The sequence below is a fragment of the Phoenix dactylifera genome, chromosome 4 (assembly GCF_009389715.1).
Source record: "Phoenix dactylifera cultivar Barhee BC4 chromosome 4, palm_55x_up_171113_PBpolish2nd_filt_p, whole genome shotgun sequence".
In the NCBI taxonomy this organism is placed as follows: Eukaryota; Viridiplantae; Streptophyta; class Magnoliopsida; order Arecales; family Arecaceae; genus Phoenix; species Phoenix dactylifera.
The window spans coordinates 20,286,800-20,307,492 of NC_052395.1; the positions used below are offsets into that span (position 1 = coordinate 20,286,800).

Genomic DNA, 20,693 nt, shown 5'->3' on the forward strand with positions numbered 1-20,693 from the left:
CTTTAACATTTGGTATCCACCTACCACCTTTGACAGCATTTTTTATTTATTTTTATTTATTTTATTTTATTTTATTATTTTTTATGATGATGGTGAAAACAGCTTGTCTGTTTCTACAAGGCAATTTGGGCGCGAAGAAGGGCTGCCCATGGGTTGACTCCACCTGTGTCCTGGCTTGGTTCAGTCTAATCAGACCTGATATCTTTAACCTGTTAGTCCTAGGTCTGAATTATGAAACTTTTACCAAAAAAACCGGGTCAGTTTTGAATCATGTATTTTCCCGTCTTTTTTCTCAAAAGTAGAGGTCAAAAATTTGATGCCTTGGTCCAGTCCATCCTTGATTTATTCGACCAAACACTAAATTCCATGGCTTCAGCGTTTTTTTCTTTTAAGAATGACATTTATAATCTCTCTAACACTTATTTGGGTTGATGGATTGGGTATGCAGACTATTAATTTGCAGGTGGAACGCTCGATCGAGATTATGGGTCTAAAATATTTTCCAAGAACCCAAACAAACTTATCTTGGTTAGCCATTGGACTGTGCTAAACTCGACCAGGTTTGGGCTTAGATCATGAGAGACGTTTTCTGAATCTGACTTTGTTGCAGTCCTAGCAACAAGTGATTAAGGTGCTACTTAACAGGAGGAAAATAGCCGAACCAGTTGGTTAAGATACATAATAAGACTGAAAATTAAGATTATTTTTTTTAAAAAATACTTTTAAACTTTTAAATAGAATGGGACAAGATTATAAAAAATATTTTATACAATTTTTTCAAAAAAAGAAATAGTCAATTGAACATAAATCATTTTAGAATGTCATTTTTTTTTATAATCAAAACATGTAAAAACCCATTTTATTAGACATCATATATCTAGGCATCGGCTTTCTAGAAAAAAATATTTCAGTAGCAAAATTATTTTTACAAACCAAACGAGTCCTAAACCTATAGTTCAATATACTTGTTACATGAGAATTACCATAAAGCATGATCATTTATTTTTCACTATATTTGCTTCTTCCATACACGAGAAAATTTGTTGTGCCAAAAATAGCAAAGCCCAGTAAACTTTTTTTTTTATACAAGAAGCCAAATATAAACAGAACACAAGAACGGTAATTTGCACAAACGGAAATGATGTGACATATTTGTTGTCTCAATTATACTGCCTTGGTGTCTTCAGCTTCATCACAGCATCCCACACAATGTTAGAGATGTGACATTTTCCTCTTTTTCTTTTGGTGGAAGAGCCAAAGCCTAGGCTTTCTAAGATCTGCCTACTGAACTGAAAATACCTGTTTGGAGAGTCATCTTCAACGTACTTTGAGAAAATCAAAAGGTAATGAAAGAGTCCTTCTGATGACTTTCTATGTAGAGAGCAAGATTTAAATTATTCTGAACAAGCAAAAAAAAAGGATGTACAGAACAACGATGAGCCATGTAGAGCCATCTCGACAATCATCCTCTCTACCAATAATTTAACTTGGCCATTTGATGGATACGGCAGCAGCAATGATATTTTCTGATACTGCAAATCAAGTTGTACATGCTGAAAGGGTGATCAATTGCAATTATCATAAAACTGATTTGCAGAGCCTGCATAGGAACTTTCTTCAAATTCTATTCAGTCATGGCTCTGAAGTTCCCTTTCTCGGCCTCGGGGGCATGGTTTTGGGATTGGTAAACCAGGTAGTATAGAGGAATTGCTTGTGAGATCCATCATGATTACAGATTAACCGCAGCTTCTGCCTCTCCCTCATCCATCTCAATAGTATCTTCATATGCCTTTTGCTAGTCAACCCTCTCAAACCAACACCCTGAAATAAGTTTACACAGACGACAGTTAAAGGTTGCATCATTGGCCAGCCAAATTTGGTATTATAAGAAAAATCATTTGAACTGTTAGAAAGAAAAAAAATCACACATGATGGGAATCAACTTAACAGTACTGAAGTCAAAATTCTTTAACATCAACAGAACTCTCTTTCCTTTTGCTTCTTAAGTTCACCACATCACTGCTTCCACTCACTGCAAAAAATGTGAAGGATTTCCCGATACTCACTTCCTGAAAATGCAGTATTGATTTGAAAATGCACTCACTTAAAACTCTTTTCACCCACCTTATTTATCAAATTCTGACTCTACAAGTAGTGCCACCCTAATTACTAAGCTTGAGATATGAAGGCCACCATATAGGGACAATTAACACGTTTATTTTATTCAGAAAAAAACAAGAACAGAGGGGAAAAGATATACACACATGCACACATAAGCAACAACAAGAAAAACGAAAAATGAGACAATAAAGCAAATGGAATGGGTGGGAACAAAAATTATATACTGTTGTACAAAATACAGGATCCAAACGACAAACAGAACAATGCACAGAATTAAAAGAAAAAGAGAAAGAAGAAGAGAACATAGAAATTTACGTGGTTCGGCAATGTGCCTACGTCCACGGGAGCGAAACGGCCGTAACTTTTACTATCACCAAATAACAAGGATTACAAGATATTTATAGCTAAACCCTAACCCTAGAGTCCCAATCCCTATCAGCATCCCTGGTAAAATAAAATATTACATAATTATCCCAAAGATAAATATATCCCGTCGCTCCGCTCCGCTCCGTTAGAATACTAGTGTACCACTCAAATAAGAATACTACTTAATATAAGCCACTTATTCTAACAATCTCCACCTTGGCGAATATTCACCCTTTAGAAGAAAAATAACCTGGGACACCACCTGACGCTGATAGGTTGGAACACATCCTCTCTAGCACCTAGAGAAGTTAACCAAGTCCAAGCAATGCTTGAACTTGTCTGCAGTAACGGGTTTTGTCAACATGTCTGCTGCATTTTCAGAAGTGCGAATTTTCTCAAGCAATATATCACCGGAAGAAACCAACTCCCTGATCTTGTGATACCTCACATCTATGTGCTTGGTTCTCGCATGATACACCTGATTCTTCGCCAAATAGATCGCACTCTGACTGTTACAATGCAACTGAACTCCATTGTTTGATTCAATAGTGTTTTGCACACAACACATAAGTATTAGTATAGTAAGTAAAGTACTTTTTGAGTATTTTCATTTTTCATTTCATTTTATTTTTGATTTATATTAATAATATTTCTATTAATATGAAATATTAAATAATATTATTAAAATTGAAATAATTTAACGACGAGATTTATTGTCGTTTCTTGCATGTCTCGCGAAAGTCAGAGTAGGCGCGAAGTCTCCCAATTTGTGACCTACCATACGATCTTATATATAAAGTCAGTCTAAAATGTTCCTACTCCACCTTGCTGAACACCCAGCTCTTTGACTAATCCCGTCAACCACAATGCTTCCTTGGCAGCCTCAGCCACTGCCATATACTCGGACTCAGTCGTAAATATTGCAACTAGAGACTGAACCATGGACCTCCAACTGATAGGCCCTCCTGCAAAAGTGAATACATAGCCTGTAGTCGACCTCCTGTCATCCAAGTCCCCTGCATAATCTGCATCAACATACCCCACGACTGAAGGATCATCTTGCTGTCTAACAAATATGATACCATGGTCTGTAGTACTCCTCAAGTATCTGAAAATCCACTTGACTACATCCCAATGATGTCTCCCTGGATTCGCCATAAACTTGCTCACTGCACTAACTGCATGCGCTAAATCCGGCCTAGTACAAACCATAGCATACATCAGACACCCCACTGCACTAGCATATGGAACCTTTGACATGTCTTCAATTTCTTTTTCTATCTTTGGGCACTGTGAGGTAGACAATCTGAAATGATTCGCTAAAGGTGTGCTCACTGGCTTCGTATTACCCATGCTGAACCTCTCCAACATCTTTTGTATATAACTACCCTGAGATAACCACAATTTTCTGGAATCTCTATCCCAAGAATCTTCTTGGCCGCGCCCAAATCCTTCATGTCAAACTCTCTACTCAACAAAGTCTTCAACTTGTTGACTTCATTTATACTCTTCGCAGCAATCAGCATATCATCCACATACAGTAACAGAAAAATAAAAGAACCATCATCAAGGCTCCTCACATAAACACAACAGTCATACTCACATCTCCTGTAGCCAATCCGAATCATGTAGGAGTCAAAACGCTTGTACCACTGCCTCGGAGACTGCTTTAGCCTATAAAGTGACTTCCTCAATTTACAGACTAAGTGCTCCTATCCAGGTTCTGAAAATCCTTCTGGCTGCTGCATGTAAATCTGCTCCTCCAACTCACCATGAAGAAAAGCTGTCTTTACATCCATCTGCTCTACTCCATATTGTAATATGCTATCAATGCCAACACTATCCTGATGGAAGTATGTCTGACCATTGGGGAGAAAATCTCATCATAGTCAATCCCAGCTCTCTGTGAATATCCCTTTGCTACCAGACGTGTCCTGAACTTTTTTCCTTCTTTTTCTGATACTGCTTCCTTTTTCTTGAACACCCACTTGCATCCTATCGCTCTCTTCCCCTCTGGAAGCTCCACCAACTTTCATGTCTGATTTTTATTCAAAGATTCCATCTCCTCCATCATAGCACCCATCCATCTACTCTTCTTCTGGCTGTGAACTACCTCATGAAAAGTAGTAGAATCTCCACTGCTAGTGATTAATGCATAGGAAACCAAATCTTCGAAACCATACCTAGTTGGTGGCTTGATAATACGCTTGGGTCTGTCTGTGGTTATATTATATTGCTCTTGATCGGTTGAGGTAGAAGTCTCTGTATCCTGAACATTATTTTTCTTGACAGAACTCTCTAACTCCACCTGCATCACCTGCTTATTGCTGCTGCAACTTTCTAGCACCTGCTTCTCTTCCTGAGTACTCTTCAATATCTCTTTCTCATCAAAAACCACATCTCTGCTGATCACCACCTTGTTTGCCTTCGGATCCCAAAGTTTGTATCCTTTCACCCCTTTCTGATACCCCAGAAAGATACACTGTCTAGACTTCGGGTCTAGCTTTGACCTCTCCTCACTAGGAATATGCACATAGGCAGGACATCCAAATACTCTCAAACCTGAGTAGTCTACCTCATTACCTGTCCATACCTCCTCTGCAACCTTACCATCTAGTGCTGCCCTCGGTGACCTGTTAATCAAGAAGCATGCCATATTCACTACCTCTGCCCAGAAGTTCTTTGCAAGCCCTGCATTTAACCTGAGACACTATGCTCTTTCAGCTATAGTCCTGTTCGTCCTTTCCGCCACATCGTTCTGCTGAGGTGTCTTGCGTACTGTGAAGTGTCTCTTAATCCCATGCTGCTCACAAAACTCTATGAACTTTGAGTCTGTGTACTCAGTCCCATTATCTGATCTGAGACATTTGACCTTTCTCCCTGTCTGATTCTTTACTTCAGCTTTCCACAACTTAAACTTGGCAAACGTTTCTGACTTGTGCTGCATGAAGTATACCCAGACCTTTCTCGAGAAATCATCAATAAAAGTTACGAAATATGTATGTCCACCCCGTGATGCTACTCTGACTGGTTCCCAAACATCTGTATGAATATAGTCAAGAATACCCTCTGTCTTGTGCGTGGCAGTCCTGAATTGAACCTTGTTCTATTTTCCAAGAACACAATACTTGCAAAAATCCAGTTTGCAAGTTTTAACACCCTACAAAAAATTTCTTTTATACAGTTCCAGCATACCACGTTCACTCATATGACCCAAATGCATATGCCACAAAACTGTATTATCAGACTCAAGACTCTGCAGCAGCAACTCTACCTACAACAGTAGTATCTATCAACCTGTAGATGTTTCCTGCTACTTTCTGCCCCTTCATCACTGTCATAGCACCTCTACTAATCTTCATTACTCCATCTTGAGACTTGTAACAAAACCCATTAGAGTCTAAGGCACCCAATAAAATTAGATTATTTCTCAAATCTGGAACATGTCTAACATCACACAACGTTCTAACCACACCATCAAACATAGTAATTCTGATATTCCCTATTCCAATGACTTTGCAAGATGCATCATTATCCCTCAAAATGGAACCAGAATTAACTAACCTGTAGGTGTCAAACCAATCTTTATTGGGCGTCATGTGATAGGAACATGCTGAATCCAGAATCCAAGAATCAGCGAGATGATCTGAACTGGACGAAACTGAAAGTATGTCACCGTCACTGCTCTCTGTATCTTCTTTCACTATATTTGCAGACTTGGACTCTTCAGATCTGTCATCATCTTTATCCTTCCTTTTTTCCGGACAATTCCGCTTTATGTGACCCTATTTTCCACACTTGTAGCACGTTATGCTCTTCTTTTTCCTGGATTTAGACCGAGATTTACTGCGATTTGATCCATTCCTTGTGTTGCTTCTTCCACGCTCCTGGTTACCCTTCACCACTAAGCCTTCTCCTTGAGAACTCTCAACACTGGCTTTCTTCCTCTGATGAAAACCTAACAAGGCTCCAATGACGTCCTCTAACTCTAGGGTCTCTTTTTCCCACGTCAAAGTTGTAACTAAATTTTCGTACGTAGGAGAAGCGGATAAAGAATGCAATAACATCAACACTTTGTCTTCGACTTCGAACTTCACATCAACTCGCTGCAGATCACTGATAATCTGATTGAACACGTTGATATGTTGGCTTAAATCAGCACCCTCTGTCATCTTAAGACCGTACAGTTTCTGCTTAAGATAGAGCTTGTTCGTCAACGACTTGGACATGTACCGACTCTCCAATTTTGACCAAATTGCTGCCGGCGATTCCTCGTCCATGACATAATACATCACGTCATCAGCCAGACAAAGTCGTATATTTGAAACAGCCTTCGCCTCCAATTCCTTGCACTCTGCATTACCCATGTCATCTGGTTTCTTTTCGTACAGGGCCTTTACCATACCCTGCGATACTAACAGATCCTTCACCCTCCTCTGCCATAGCCCAAAATTTCCAGTTCCATCGAACTTTATCACATCAAACTTCGCAGAAGACATCCCTGCAACTTTATCTTTTTTTTGCAAAATAAAATAGAGAAAAATAGGATCTGATGAAAAATAAGAGAAAATGCCAAACACGCCCCTCCTCTCAGGATCTGTCCACGGACGGCCGCAGATGCGCGTTGGCAGGTGCAGACGGTGCTCCTCCTCCGAGTCTATCCACGTGCGGCAACGGGCGCGAACGCACGGGAGGTCCTCTTCCCTGGTTCTGGCCACGAACGGCAGAGATCCTCTCCTCCCTTTCACACGGGATCAGGCGCGTGACGATGGATGCGGACGCTGATGGGAGGACATGGCGGTGGAGACAAACGGCTCCTCTTCTCTCGGCTGGATCTAGGTGCGTGACGGTGCGCGACAATGGAAGGACACGGCGGATCTCCTCTCCGCCGCTGAATCAGAATCTCCTCCTTTGTTCACCTCCAGCCGGTCGTCACAGGGGCCTTTCTCCTTCCTTCCGCTCGGGAGCTGTCGGAAGAACAGAAGACGAGAACGTTTTCGGCTTTGGGAAGAAGAAAACGTCAAAACCAAAAACTCCCCCTTCTGCGTGAAGAAAACCACCCACGGCTTGGGAAGAGGGCCTTGGGAGAGAGGACACAAACCCCTCAGCCCCCCACGTGAAACAGAGAAAACAAATCTCCCTTCCCTTCACGTGAACCACCTCCCACGGCTTGGAACAACCCCTTTCTCTTCTCTTGGTTCTTCACGGCGTTTGAGAGAGAACCCACCGGGAGAAAACAAAAAAACAAACCCTCTTGCGTTTCCTCATCTTGGGAGAAGATGCCTCTGATCTCCCCATGACGTGACCTTCCATGGCACAATAGAACCCACGTGAAGAAGGAAACCACCCACGGAATCCTGATGCTCTGATACCAATTGTTGTGCAAAATACAGGATCCAAACGACGAACAGAACAATGCACAGAATTAAAAGAAAAAGAGAAAGAAGAAGAGCACAGAAATTTACGTGGTTCGGCAATATACCTACGTCCATGGGAGCGAAACGGCCGTAACTTTCACTATCACCAAATAACAAGGATTACAAGATATTTATAGCTAAACCCTAACCCTAGAGTCCCAATCCCTATCAGCATCCCTGGTAAAATAAAATATTACATAATTATCCCAAAGATAAATATATCCCGTCGCTTCGCTCCGCTCCGTTAGAACCAGAGTACCACTCAAATAAGAATACCACTTAATATGAGCCACTTATTCTAACATATACCTACTTAGATATATTTGTAAGTGAATGCATGCATAGAGAGAGAAAGAGAGAGAGAGAGAGACTATGCTCTAAAGCATTAAAAAGAATATTCCTTCTAATGCATCAAACACTTATGAAGAAAGTATTCTTCTGAAACGCTTAAAGACCAGAAAACTGAAGAATAACATATTCCAAGGGAGAAACCAAACTGTTAATCATAATCTACACTACTTAAAATGCCTAAAAGCAAAAACATAAACCATCTAGAAGGTTTATTACAAAGAGTGGTCATGAAACAGATGGTTAACAGTGAATTTGGTTTTAAGAAAAATTATAATGATCCATATAAATCATTAATCCAAGCCCTCGTCCAATTGATAACCTCACAATTTCCTCATCTTTAATGACCTTATCCTCCATCACTGTTTTGCTTTTAACTTCAGTCTTGCCTTTCTTTTTCTTGAGCCCTCAAGACAACTCAAAGTCACAATTCCTACTACAAGTTTTTTAAATCTATTTTGTGCATGCCCATCCCAACTCATGGGTCTCAAAAAATCAATCTTTAACTAATTAACTCATATAGTTCCAATATGTTATTATTTCTAACCTTAATTTGTTTCAATACTTAACCTGCTTTAGTATTCTTCTAGCTGCACTCATCTAACATGATTGGACCTACCTTTTTTTCCCCCAACATTCTTTCTGATCAATGCAGCGTCACAAGCCTACTTGTTTCTGATAAATTACTTTTATTAAGCATCAAAGCAATATACTGACACCAGGATGTACATCTCCACTACATGCATCCTGGTAAACAAATTATGTGTCTTTGCTTAGATTTCAATTCTTTGCATAAAATATATAAAATACAACACAGTCATTTCAACCAATTTTTCTTATATGTACTTGTTTTCTATTACAAATCTACAGTTTCCTCGTCATAATTCTAATTTCATGATCAATTTATTTTCCATCCCATTACCTAACAATAGAAGTATGCAAGAATCATACACCGTGGCCTCATGAATATCAACAACATCAACTTAGACATGTATATTGTATAAAAAGGATATCGACTAAGGGCTTATCTGTATTGTTGGCAAAATATAACCAAAAATTGATTATCATGCCACTTTTAATGCCGGCCACCCCTACCTCGTACACAGTTCAACACTTCAACTACTTTTCAAATACCCTTCATGCACCAGTTTCTTCCTTGTCCCACCAAATTATTACTCATTGTATCCAACCACATGCTTGTCAAGGTCACTAAGAATGCGTCTAGCTTCTTTCTCTTCTTCCTAAATTGCATTCATGAGTTCTCAAAGCAAGACGGTGATCCCTGTGATGGATCATCCTGGCATAAATTCAGGTTAGTCAGAAAAAATGTTGTAATTCTTCTTAGATTAAAGCTTCATATTAGTCAGAAAAAAATTATAATTTTTCTTAGCTTAAGCTTCCTTTCATGTTATAATCTGGCTTATAATTTTAGGTTCACGAGTACTGTACAGTCTGTACTATTATAAAATCACCATTAAACTAATAAATATGGTCATTTCTACATCAATAATTCAGAAGTACCATTATATTCGTGATAGAATCTGAAAGCTATTTGATCAAATTAAACTAGCTTCTCTTTCAATTCATCAAACCACAGATTGCATTTCATCTAGCTTCCACACTATTGCAGCTTCCCAAAGCTGTCTCCATTTAAATTGACAATATATCAAGAGTTAATGAGGGTACAACTACATATGCAGCCTCCCTAATTATGCTTCTTCTGATAAACTTATCAAAGCAAGGCCCTATCCGGCAACTCTTACCATCTTTCACCTAAATTCTATTAAACACAATATTGCAATGATTTGATCTATTTCTCCTTTACTCACCGTTGATCTAAATCTAACATAATGATCACTCAAAGCAGCACAATTAGTACTCTTGCAGCCCATTATGACTTTTTATTATATTTCAAAATCCTGTATATCATATGTTCATCCATTTTCTCTGTGACCACATTTTCTGATTTTGGAAGCCAAATAGCCACCACCAAGTTCTTTGGTACACCATACTTATGCATAGATTTCTCAGAACTTCTTAAAAGATACTTTGGTATATGATCCCACATGACATTTAGTGCAGTAATTAGAAGCCAAAATTTCATATTTGAAAATTTTCTACAAATTCTCATACAGTCCCTATGAATTCACTACTGAAACTGTAGGAATCCTATAATCTCTCCCTCTTCTTTTTTGCATCAAGTGTTCAAAAATGTTCAACTCCACTAACATGTCTAGGAGGGCCTTATGTTTTCCTTATAACACCTCACCATTTATGCCTATCAATCTCTCTCTATCTCTCTCTCCCCTGATAACAGGAGAAAACAATCAATATACAACCCATTTGATCCACTCTAACAAGTTAGTGAGACTCTTCCTAATATATGGGGTTGAGAAAGCTAAATTACACACATTACATGCTAAAACATGTAAGCTCTCATGTGCTTGTCCCACATGTGTTCATAAGTTAGCATTTCCTTATCATGAGTGCACCTAAAACTTACTCTAATTAAGTGTCTGTTCCATCTTTTAGGGCGCGATAGTGGTTTTTCGCTAGAGCATCAATAACCATTAACATTAAATGATAATAGATCAGAAAGCTTAAAGTCATTATTTGGTATAGTTTTCTCAATAAGCACGCTCCTCAGATCGTTAGAACCTGTTTGGATGTTGGGTAAGTTATCCACTGATATATTGGCCCGGTGAGGTGATGAAGCAGAAAGAGAATCAAGTTTGCGCAATAGGAAAAGGTTTTGGAGGAGTTTAGGAGCACATTCTCCCTGATCTTTTCGGATAATTGATTCCAATAGAAAGGTGGTTTACAATATCTCTAAACTTTAGGGATAATAAATTATTTAGCTCCCAAGGATCCAATGTATTCTTCCTAAACAGGACTCCTCACAATACTTTGCGTCACCGTACACATAATTTATCAGAGAATAACTTATGCAAACATCCAAAACGGCCTTGGTTGCTGATTATTTCATAATTTTAGCTCGTCTGTTTCTTTTTTTTTTTTTAAAAAAAAGGTAGTAATTTATAAGATGATAAAAAGCTCACCACATCACCAAGCATCAAAAATACTGTTGATAAAACTCCAACAAAAGCACTTAGCCAAGTAAGAAATAGCCCACGAGCATGCGATGTGACTAGCAAACTCTAAAATACCCAACATGAATTGCTCTAGCTTTATCTACTTACTAAGTATGAAATCTATCAACAATCTCGTTCTTCTGATGCTCACCTTGAATGGTAACAGCTCTAGCTACATCCAGAGCCAGAGGCATTACAATTATAACTCCTTGCTTGTTTGATTTTGACACAGTATACTATGGCGACTTCTATTTTGTTTCTTACTCCTTAAACTTGCAGCTTGCAAGATACCTATACATTTTCCCATATACATATCATACATCACTCACATGGAGTATGCGGTGACAACAACTCGATTGTCAAACCCCCTCCATAAGCCTTAACGAATCTAACACCCTAAATCGGAAACAAGCATGATTGTTTATTTGCAACCTCAATTAATCATAAGCTCCATCAAATGTGTCGACATTATCCGAAAAGATTACTAAATTATGGCCACCTCAAACTTGCCTTATGAAAAAAATCACATTTTGAAGGGATGGGCCACAAGAGGTTCATGTTGAAACGAAATCAGCGATTAGAAAAGAAAAGGAAGTGTAAGGGAGGAGGAGGAGGAGGAGGAGAGAGAGAGAGACCTTGAGGTGTTCCCAGGTTTCAGCGATGGTGAGAGGGCCGTGCTCCTTGACGATGTCGAAGATGGTGCGGCTAACGGTCTGTACCTGTTCAGGCGGCATCCGTGGCTCGATAGGCTTCATCTTCGGTTTCGGCTTCTTCGCCATCCACCGGGCTAGCGTTGCGAACATCTCCTCCCCGAGTTTTCTTCCCTCCACCCTAGCCGAGGTGGGTGGTGATACGACCGCCAGCCACGGAGGGCGGGAGCGCCGCGCCGGGGTGGTGCTGTTTCGCGAGAGGTGAACCAGGGCTTGTCCACGGTCACGCTGAGGCGCGAAAGGCTCGAGGTCCAGCCCACGGTCGCGCTTGGTAGCATATAATCGGGTCGAGCCCCCCTTTCGAAAGAAAGATTGGCTAGGGAGGTGGCTACCTGGTAATAAGAGGGCGGTCGTTCCGTTCAAGTTATCCAAATTCGAAATGTACGGATATTGATTAAATTCGAGAACCGAATACTTCATGCTTTGATCGCTTGTTGGCGATTATGCTTTTCTTCCGCTTGTAGCTTGGTTGTGCCAGGTATGACGTACTTATCTTCGAATGGAAAGGATATGAGTAAAACATAGTCTACCCGTATCGAACATTTTTCCGACGAGGCGGAGGCCCAGTGGAAGCTACTACACGGAGGTGGGCTGGTCCCTTCCTCCCTCCTACCTTTCTTTTTTAGCAAAAAAAAAGAGAAAGAAAGAAAGAAAGAAAGAAAGAAAATTATGATTGATTGATTCAATAAGATTTGAAGACGGTGGCGGTTTGTATTAGTATAGATTAATTTTTCGTCAATTGATTTAGAGATTTGATGCTCCAACTGAAAAGAAAATAACCGCTGCATCATATACTCGTACACGGAACGATTTTTTACAGTTTGTTTCTAGAATCTCCTGTTGCACGAAGGAAGACAGATAATATTGTGTATTTTTTATTTTTTTTTAAAAAAAAGACTCAAACATGCACTCTTTACTATGAACTCTTCTAAGAGAGTTTAGAGCAATCTGATCTTTCAGCTTCTTGCATATTTCTTTACTCATGGTTCATTTCCATTCACAGACAAAGCAGTGGGAAGAGCTCATCGGGCCAACTGACCCATTCACACTAAACGAATCACGTCTAACATCACGGTGGATTCTGCTATTATGAGTGTCTTCTTTTGAATGGGGGCAGCTTAATTCACCCACTGGAATGAGAAACAGGTTGAGACGTATTTCACCGGACACAAAGTTATCCCGGGGTAAAGGGAAAATTAAGCATGGAGCAGGAAATCGAACGTTTGAACATCACTTTAACAACAAATTTTTCTGAATCACAAATAAAAACAGTTTATTCCCTGCTATAAAGGACGAGAACAACTAATCATGATAAACTAATATTAGAACAAATACAATAATTAAATACTCATTGCCGATATATGTAACTTGCCAACTAGTACAGCAATTTGTTAGGAGGGAAAATCAAATTCAAATAACATAAATCACCGCTGGAGTCACGTTCCTTTTACAGGTATATTACATACATGGGTGCCTCATTCCTCCCCAAAGTCAAACAATCACGCAGCCCGCAAAAATTGGCAGCAAATTAAATTCAAAGAACAAAATAATCGAATGGGGACAATGCGAGGGGAAAGGAGAGAAGCTATAGCACTTTCACTCCACTAGGGCGTTTTCCTTCCATTGCATCCTTTTTGTTGCGGCAATCAGCACATAGGAAGGGGCCTTCCCATGGCTTTGAGCTGGTGGAGAAGAGGGAACCAGCATGCACAGATATGCCCTCGCTGGGAGCAAGGTCGACCTGGCAGATAGCACATGTGAACAGGCCTGAAGTTGTTTGCCCTGCTGATGAGTCATTCCCTAGCCTGAAAATTTGAGGAGAAATAGAATACCTTCAGCATTGAAAAAGACTGGCATGCAATGGACACATGATTGTGCAATCAAATCAGCTTAAAATCTGTAATCTGTCAAAAACAGCAGACACTCACTGAAAAGTAGAGCCAGCTGCAAAATACCCTCAGGCAACCCCATAATTGTATTCAATGTTAAGCAGCCTCTTAATAGGAAAATGAACTACATTAACCAGATTAAGATGAAATATTGATGAAGTAAGCTATCAATATGCCGCTGAATATTACTGGGTCGATTACACTTCAACAGGCAGTCATAGCAAGAAAGTAGAAAAAGAAAGACGTCCAATTTACCAAGAATCAAGATCCTGACAAATGAAGAAGGTATGAGACCATGTGAAACAACAATAACAAGAAGCAACATGCATGCTGTGGATCAAGTTGCAAACAGAAACATGGCTGTAAGTTTCAGCTGAAAAATCCAGAACCAAAACTGAAACATTCAGTTTTCAGCTGCAAGCAATCTAAAACTAACCATGGTTTTCCAGAGATTTGTTTTGTCATAGACTTGTTTATGGCCCAACCTTACTGTACATATCAGCCATCAATGCTAATCTTTGTCTTTATGATTAGGTTCAAAATCCATTAAGTTCTATGAGAACTTGGAACCATTGTGCTATTGGATTCCAAAGAAAACCAAGTGAATAACTCGAAGGACTTGGCAAGCCCGGAGCTCAACTGATTTATCAATTTTCATGTATTATTTTGTCAATAAACAAAAAAATGATGTATTACACTCTTAAATTATAATTGATATGGTTATCGACAAATTTCTTGTTTACATCCAAAAAATTGGTGAATGGTGATTTTATCACAAAGAACTGGTGTAAACATCAAGAATGATATGCATGTACTTTTATTAACTTAGTTGTTATGACAGTGCCATATGAGGTCACTTTATATCAGTTGGCAACAAAAACCATTAAAATAAATCTGACAAGTATATAGAAAGGCAGTGAGAACTGAATAACCATAAAAAGAGAGATTTTAAAAAATTAAATCTTTTATAGACTTGCACTGAAGGCTGCCTTGAGGTTCTTGCCCCTGCAAATTTGTTATAATCAAGGTTTGTAGTTTTGGCCAACATCGATCTATTTCAGTCAAGACTGAGACGAAATCAACGGTTCAATTATGGTTTTGGCCAGTTTCAGTAGGTTGGAGCCAAGACCAGCTGGTTTCGGTCAGTTTAAATCAGTTTCAACCGAAAATGACTGAAAACACCTGAAATCCTTCTTATGTTTCTGTGTTTAAAATCCTTATCTCTTGTTTCTCAGCCTTGGACACCATTTTTCGGACTTGATTCAATCTTAGATTGTTCTAAAACCTTCACTTCCTAAATATTCTTAAACTTCACTAATAAGAGTTAAATGTGGTTACTGATTCCTTTGTTCTGATTAATGGTTGACTAATTGAGCGGACTGCTACAGGCCATTTATTAGATCTCCAAAGAAGATTTAATGAACACTTAGTTTGCTGAAATCACAATCGACTTTACTCGTGTTCTTGATTCTAAATCTACCTGATATGCTATTGCCATTGTTTAATTGTTTGAAATTACCTGAAGCTGAGTTCACTTTTTATGTGGAATACTCAAAATCTACTCTACATAGGACAAAGTAAAACCTAGATAAATTAATATAAAAGGTGCATTGGCACATCTCCAGCTTCAAACAAATGGTGTAATGGGACAGCAATAAATTGGTGATTTCAGCAAAACTTAGTCAATTGGCATAGGTCATTAGCACCTTTGGCCCCTTAATGGGACAAAGCCTCCACAAAGAGCACTGTTATTAGTAAAACAATTCCATGAGAAATAATTCTCAGACTATTAACAATTATATATAATACACCAACAGAACAACAAAAAAGAGGATCTTTTGTATAAATATAAGATTTTACAACCATATGCATCAAATGAAATGGCATAAGTAACCTCGAACTATGTAAAGGACATTCTCAAATTCGCCATGTCCACAAGTTCTATTCAAAAAGATGCAGAAAAGGATTTTAATGCACAAGGCACTAACAACTACTATCGAATAAAATGAATTTTTAACATGTAAAGTTTGAAAGGAGAAAATAATATATGTTTCACAATATAATTCATCATTAAAATGAAATTTACTTAAGATCACCAAAAATGCAAAGGTGTATAATGACTATAGAGATACAATAGAGCATAGATCTTAATATCAAATCTTGAGTAATTTTTAACTCCTATTTTCAAAACACTTAATTGAATTTCAAAGAATTCACTTGAAGTTAGCTTCACCATCTAATGCTAAACAGTAAATGTCTAAGAATTGAAGTTTCAAATGAAATTTTTCACAGATGAAAGTTATAGGGCATCAAAAGTTTACCCCACAAATCTGCGTAATACATTTCGATAAATTATATGTATTGATTTGCGACTAAGGGAACTTGTTATGCTCTGGAAGCCAGGCGCAAGGCTAACGATGTCAATAACCAGACAAAAATCAAAGAAAAGAAAGAAGATCAGAAACAAGAAAATCTAGAATTTTCAATTCAGGGTCATCATAATGTTCATAATCTAGAAATGTTAAATTCAAGGTCATCATAATCTAGAAACGTTCATAAAACTTTGTTCCTCCTTTTTAAGCTCTGAAGAAAAAATATCAAAATAATCCTACAGAAAGTTGGACCTCATAACAAATCCTAAGGTGGAGAAAAGGAAGAAAAATATTGCTTTTGATGGTCAAACAAAAAAAGGGCTGACAGATGGTGTGGATGACCTGCTTTTTTCATATTCCCTACTTTTTTTACCTTTCCTTCTTTCTTTTCTCCACCCTCCTCATTCCCGTTGGTTAACACTTAATACCCTGTATGTCGCACCTGTAACCAATTTTTAAGTTGCCCAATTTTGCATGACAATTGGATGAAAATCCAATCAAAAGGGAGATGGGTGGAACAAAAGTTTCAGTCCAGGTTTATGGTATGACTGTTTTTCTTCTTTTCTTTTTTTCTTTTTCTTCTTCTCCTACTTTTTAGGCACCAAAAAGGAACCAAATGCTTCCCAGCCCAAAACAGATAGCTTCCTCTCCTTTTGTTCTCCGTCGTGTGGTAAGTGATTGGCCACATCGCTAGTTGATTTGGACTTCCAAAGACTGAAAAAGGAAAGATAAGGCTACCACAAGATCTAATCTCCTCCATCTAACCAAAATTTAACTTCAAACTTGCAAAACCCCCATCCCCCGACCCCCACCCAGAGAGAGAGAGAGAGAGAGGGAGAGAGAGAGACTTCTAAAGTTATATAAACAACTTCTCAAAATATCATTATATCTTTCTTTATTTAAAAATAGAAGTTTTCATTTTTGTGTGATATTTCCTTTTGATTCTGTTTGCCGATTTTTTAGCCAAAATGCCATCAAGCATGCCCATTTCTCCTTATCTTCCATACAGGAAATCTCTCTACAATCCACCAAATCCATCCACTTTTCAGGTCATCAACAAACTTGCCAATTTCTCTATCCTGCATGCTAATTTCATCCTCTCTGTAACGCCCAATCCTTGTAGATAGTGGGTGTATCTCCTCCTCCTCCTCCTCCTTTCTCTCTCTCTCTATCTCCCCCCCCCCCTCCCCCTCCTTTTGCCCCTCAGCAGTATTTCTATTTTACTGCCCTATTAAATTTCAGGGAAATTTAAATGTGGATAGCCAAGAGACAATTTGAATGTGGATAGTTTCTACCATGTTTAACCTGCAATGCTGTTTGGAAATTCAATACTTCATTCCTTTCCCATTGTGTTGCCCAACTAACTTTGATCCTGTACCATGCAATGGACAACCTCCACCTCTATTGAGTTGTCAAGGAGGGGTAAAGATTTATAATTTTTTAAAACTATAGTTGTAATTAGTATGATAAGTAGGATTCCATCTTAAACTCAGATACAAGGTATGTTGAACCGACCGGAACCGGTCGGTTCTGTTTGTACCGAACCGGTGCCGACGGGTACCGGTACGGTACAGCGTATAAAAACAGTTCCGACCCAAACTGTGTCGGAATCGATTGGTTCCGTACTTGTACTAGTGCAAACCGGGCTGGTTCGCGCCGGTACAAGCCGGTACCGGCCCGAACCGGACCGGTTCGCGCCGGTCCAACCACATTTTCCCTGCGCGTGGGCGCGCTTGGAGCCCGCGTGGGCCTCTTAATGCCACAGAATGCCACTCTGTGGCATTTAACGCGTCCGCGCAGACGCCGCGATTTTTCTTCTTTTTTTTTGGGAATCGCGCGCGGACTCGCGAGCGGAGAACGCGCGCCCGCACGCAATTCCCCGTGCAGGAACCGCGCCCGTGGCCGATTCCCCGTGCGGGGCAGCGTGCCCACGCGGGCTGGCCATAGAAATGGCACTCTGTGGCATTTGACGCGTCCGCATTTTTTTTTCCTTTTTTTTTGATGTCCGCGCGCGGCCGCACGCGGGGCTTCGGTTCGGTACCGATTCCAAGCCAGTACTAAACCGAAACCATACCGGTACCAGTGCTCACCGATACGCCGGTACGGTCGGTTCGGCGAACCTTGCTCAGATAAAAAAAGTAGAGGGGCAGAGGATAAAATGACTACCCTGCAGGCAATAATTATCATAAGCAGTTAGCCTTTTTTATATTTTGGTTTATTTTTAATGTGCATAATAATCATATGGATATAATTAAAATGATTTATAGTGATAACCCACCAACTCAACCCTCCATCCAAAATACATCAAAATCTCAAGCCTTGCCCTAAAAGGTCAGCACAGTTACATTTAAGTAAGCATTCGAAAACACAGACCACCTACAAAACTGACTAGATCTAACCAACCAATTACTTCAAAGTCAGGATATATTTCATATAATTCAAACATATCCAAACATAAGAGGGGCAGACCCACCTTTGAACCAAGATAACAATTTGAGTTTGAAGCTGGGTACTAAACCAAAATCAAAATCAGGTTATGCTTAAGGTCAAAGGAAACAAAATCCAATCAGATCAACTGGAACCTCTAAATATGTGACAGAAAAGAACATGTGTTTATAGCAATTTATCAGCAACACCCAGCATATGATGGGTTTCTTCCTAATCACATGTATAGAAGTGCTTAAAATTTTTTTCTCTCTTTTATTTTTTCACTTTTTCTGTTAAAAATGTAGCCCAAAGGGCCTAACGAGACACCCCAGCCAACTGGAACAAGAGATGGGCAATCAGTATCTTCCAAAGGCCATATAAAGTGGCCAAATGAAGCCTACATATACTACTACTTTGCTAAAAGATCTTTAAAGAAGATGACGTGATGCCAAAATGCCATTTTGTGATTCGAACCACCTTCTTTCAAGATGTCATCATGACATTGGATCCTCATGTTGCAACACAGGTCATCTGTCATTACAAAATAAAGCATAGATAGGTAAGACTAGATACGAGTGATTCATCACATAAAGCACGGAATCAGGTGGCAATAAGCATGAAAAGATGAGTAAATATACAAGTCAGAAATCCTTAGTAAAAGCCTCTCAAGTTATTCAGAATACCTTAACCAGAAGCCCCACTAAAAATCATGCCAATAAGTGTGTACATATTAACAATTTGCAAAGCAAGTATAGCTCTAGAAATGAAATGACAAAGCTACTATATCTGGATATGGATAGCAAGAAAAGGGCAAAAAAAGAAAGAGAGGAAAACCCACTCATGCCCATACATGTTATCAGAATCAGGTATGTACATCTCAAGCTCTAGACAAGGAAGAATATGAATTTTTAATCCTATTGTTGAACTTATATTTCCCACTAAAAAGCAGCATCAGAGTAAAAAAGGGAAAGGCTGTCTGATTACCAAATTTACAATAAGAACCCAAAAATGATTTTGTTATCTAAGAGTGGAGAAAACTTATGATAACACTGACCTTTCTTCAAGCATTGCCGAACCTTCTTCAAACAGTTCTTCTACAATACCCACAGCAGACAATTTCTTTGCCAGTTTACTAGCAGAATCCTTTGACCTTTTCCTGAAAATGAGAGACTTAAGTTTGTTCATCTTTTTTGGTGGGGATGGAGGCGGGACTGAATGATCCGGAGGAATTATGTCAACAACAATGCAGGTTGTGTCGTCTTTCAGCCCCCTTGTTCTCAGAGCTTCCTGAACATTCGTCAGTCAAATGTGATTAGGATGTTTTACAATACAATTAGCTAGATTATCTATATCTGTGTCATCGAAAGCAATCAAATCCAACACTAATGCATCAATAGAACTTCATAAAATATATTGCCTAAAAACTGAACCAGGACGGGGACACAGCTTGCAAATGACAAAAGAACTGAAAGGGTCACTGTAAATAATTATTCACCTTCACAACTTGTCTGGCAGCAAGCTCAGCAGGCAAACCTCGGCAAGACTTTGCAGCCATTTCAGAGGGTAGGGCATCCCAAATGCCATCTGAAGCAATTATAAGTCTTCCCCCAGCACTAGATAGCTGGTGTACCAATAAAGAACATTAAGTGAAAAATGAAAAATATTAGGACAGATGGAAGTAAATTAACAAGGTTGCCAAAGATTAACCCTCAGAAAAAAAATGGGACTGTACATATATAATACCTTGACTTGTTTGACGTAAGGCACTGGAACGATAAATTCTCCAACATCCATATCTCCAATAGACCTCGACAGGCATAGACCCCCTGGCCAACATCGGAGGGGACCTATCTGAAATGAAGGCAAGAAATCGATGAACTTGTTTCATCTAGCGTCATAGAAAATTACCTAAAATGTTTTTGTCATCCATGTCAGTTCAATATATTAATGA

General features: G+C 39.1%; 2 protein-coding genes across 3 annotated transcripts in view; both read right to left on the bottom strand.

Annotated features, from left to right (window-relative positions):
• Positions 1–1,063: 1,063 nt before the first annotated feature.
• Positions 1,064–12,341, bottom strand: LOC120110543. Its single transcript, XM_039125806.1, has 2 exons — positions 11,980–12,341; positions 1,064–1,821 (listed from the first exon to the last, which is right to left on the bottom strand). Exons 1-2 carry the CDS (start codon positions 12,145–12,147, stop codon positions 1,633–1,635), a joined length of 357 nt encoding a protein of 118 aa, XP_038981734.1. The 5' UTR covers positions 12,148–12,341; the 3' UTR covers positions 1,064–1,632.
• A 1,043-nt stretch (positions 12,342–13,384) lies between these two features.
• The window catches only part of LOC103712779 (probable protein phosphatase 2C 3), an 8,914-nt gene continuing 1,605 nt past the window's right edge, over positions 13,385–20,693 (bottom strand). Inside the window, exons 5-9 of one of the 2 annotated variants that reach the window (XR_003386743.2) lie at positions 20,486–20,593; positions 20,238–20,363; positions 19,797–20,029; positions 19,220–19,273; positions 13,385–13,859 (exon numbers count right to left, since the gene is read on the bottom strand). Coding sequence is in view for 1 of the 2 variants with exons in the window: in XM_008799400.4 (XP_008797622.1) it covers positions 13,640–13,859; positions 19,797–20,029; positions 20,238–20,363; positions 20,486–20,593 (687 nt within the window). In the remaining variant the exon portion in view is untranslated. The remainder of the gene's footprint in view (positions 13,860–19,219; positions 19,274–19,796; positions 20,030–20,237; positions 20,364–20,485; positions 20,594–20,693) is intronic. The other variant, XM_008799400.4, reaches the window with a different exon arrangement.

What these genes read in the sequence shown, in the direction of transcription:
- LOC120110543 (XM_039125806.1), bottom strand. Translation starts at nt 12,147, where the DNA reads ATGTTCGCAACGCTAGCCCGGTGGATGGCGAAGAAGCCGAAACCGAAG. An exon ending in AAACCTGGGAACACCTCAAG is followed by an intron (nt 1,822 to 11,979) that starts GTCTCTCTCTCT and finishes AACTTATTTCAG; the next exon opens with GGTGTTGGTTTGAGAGGGTT.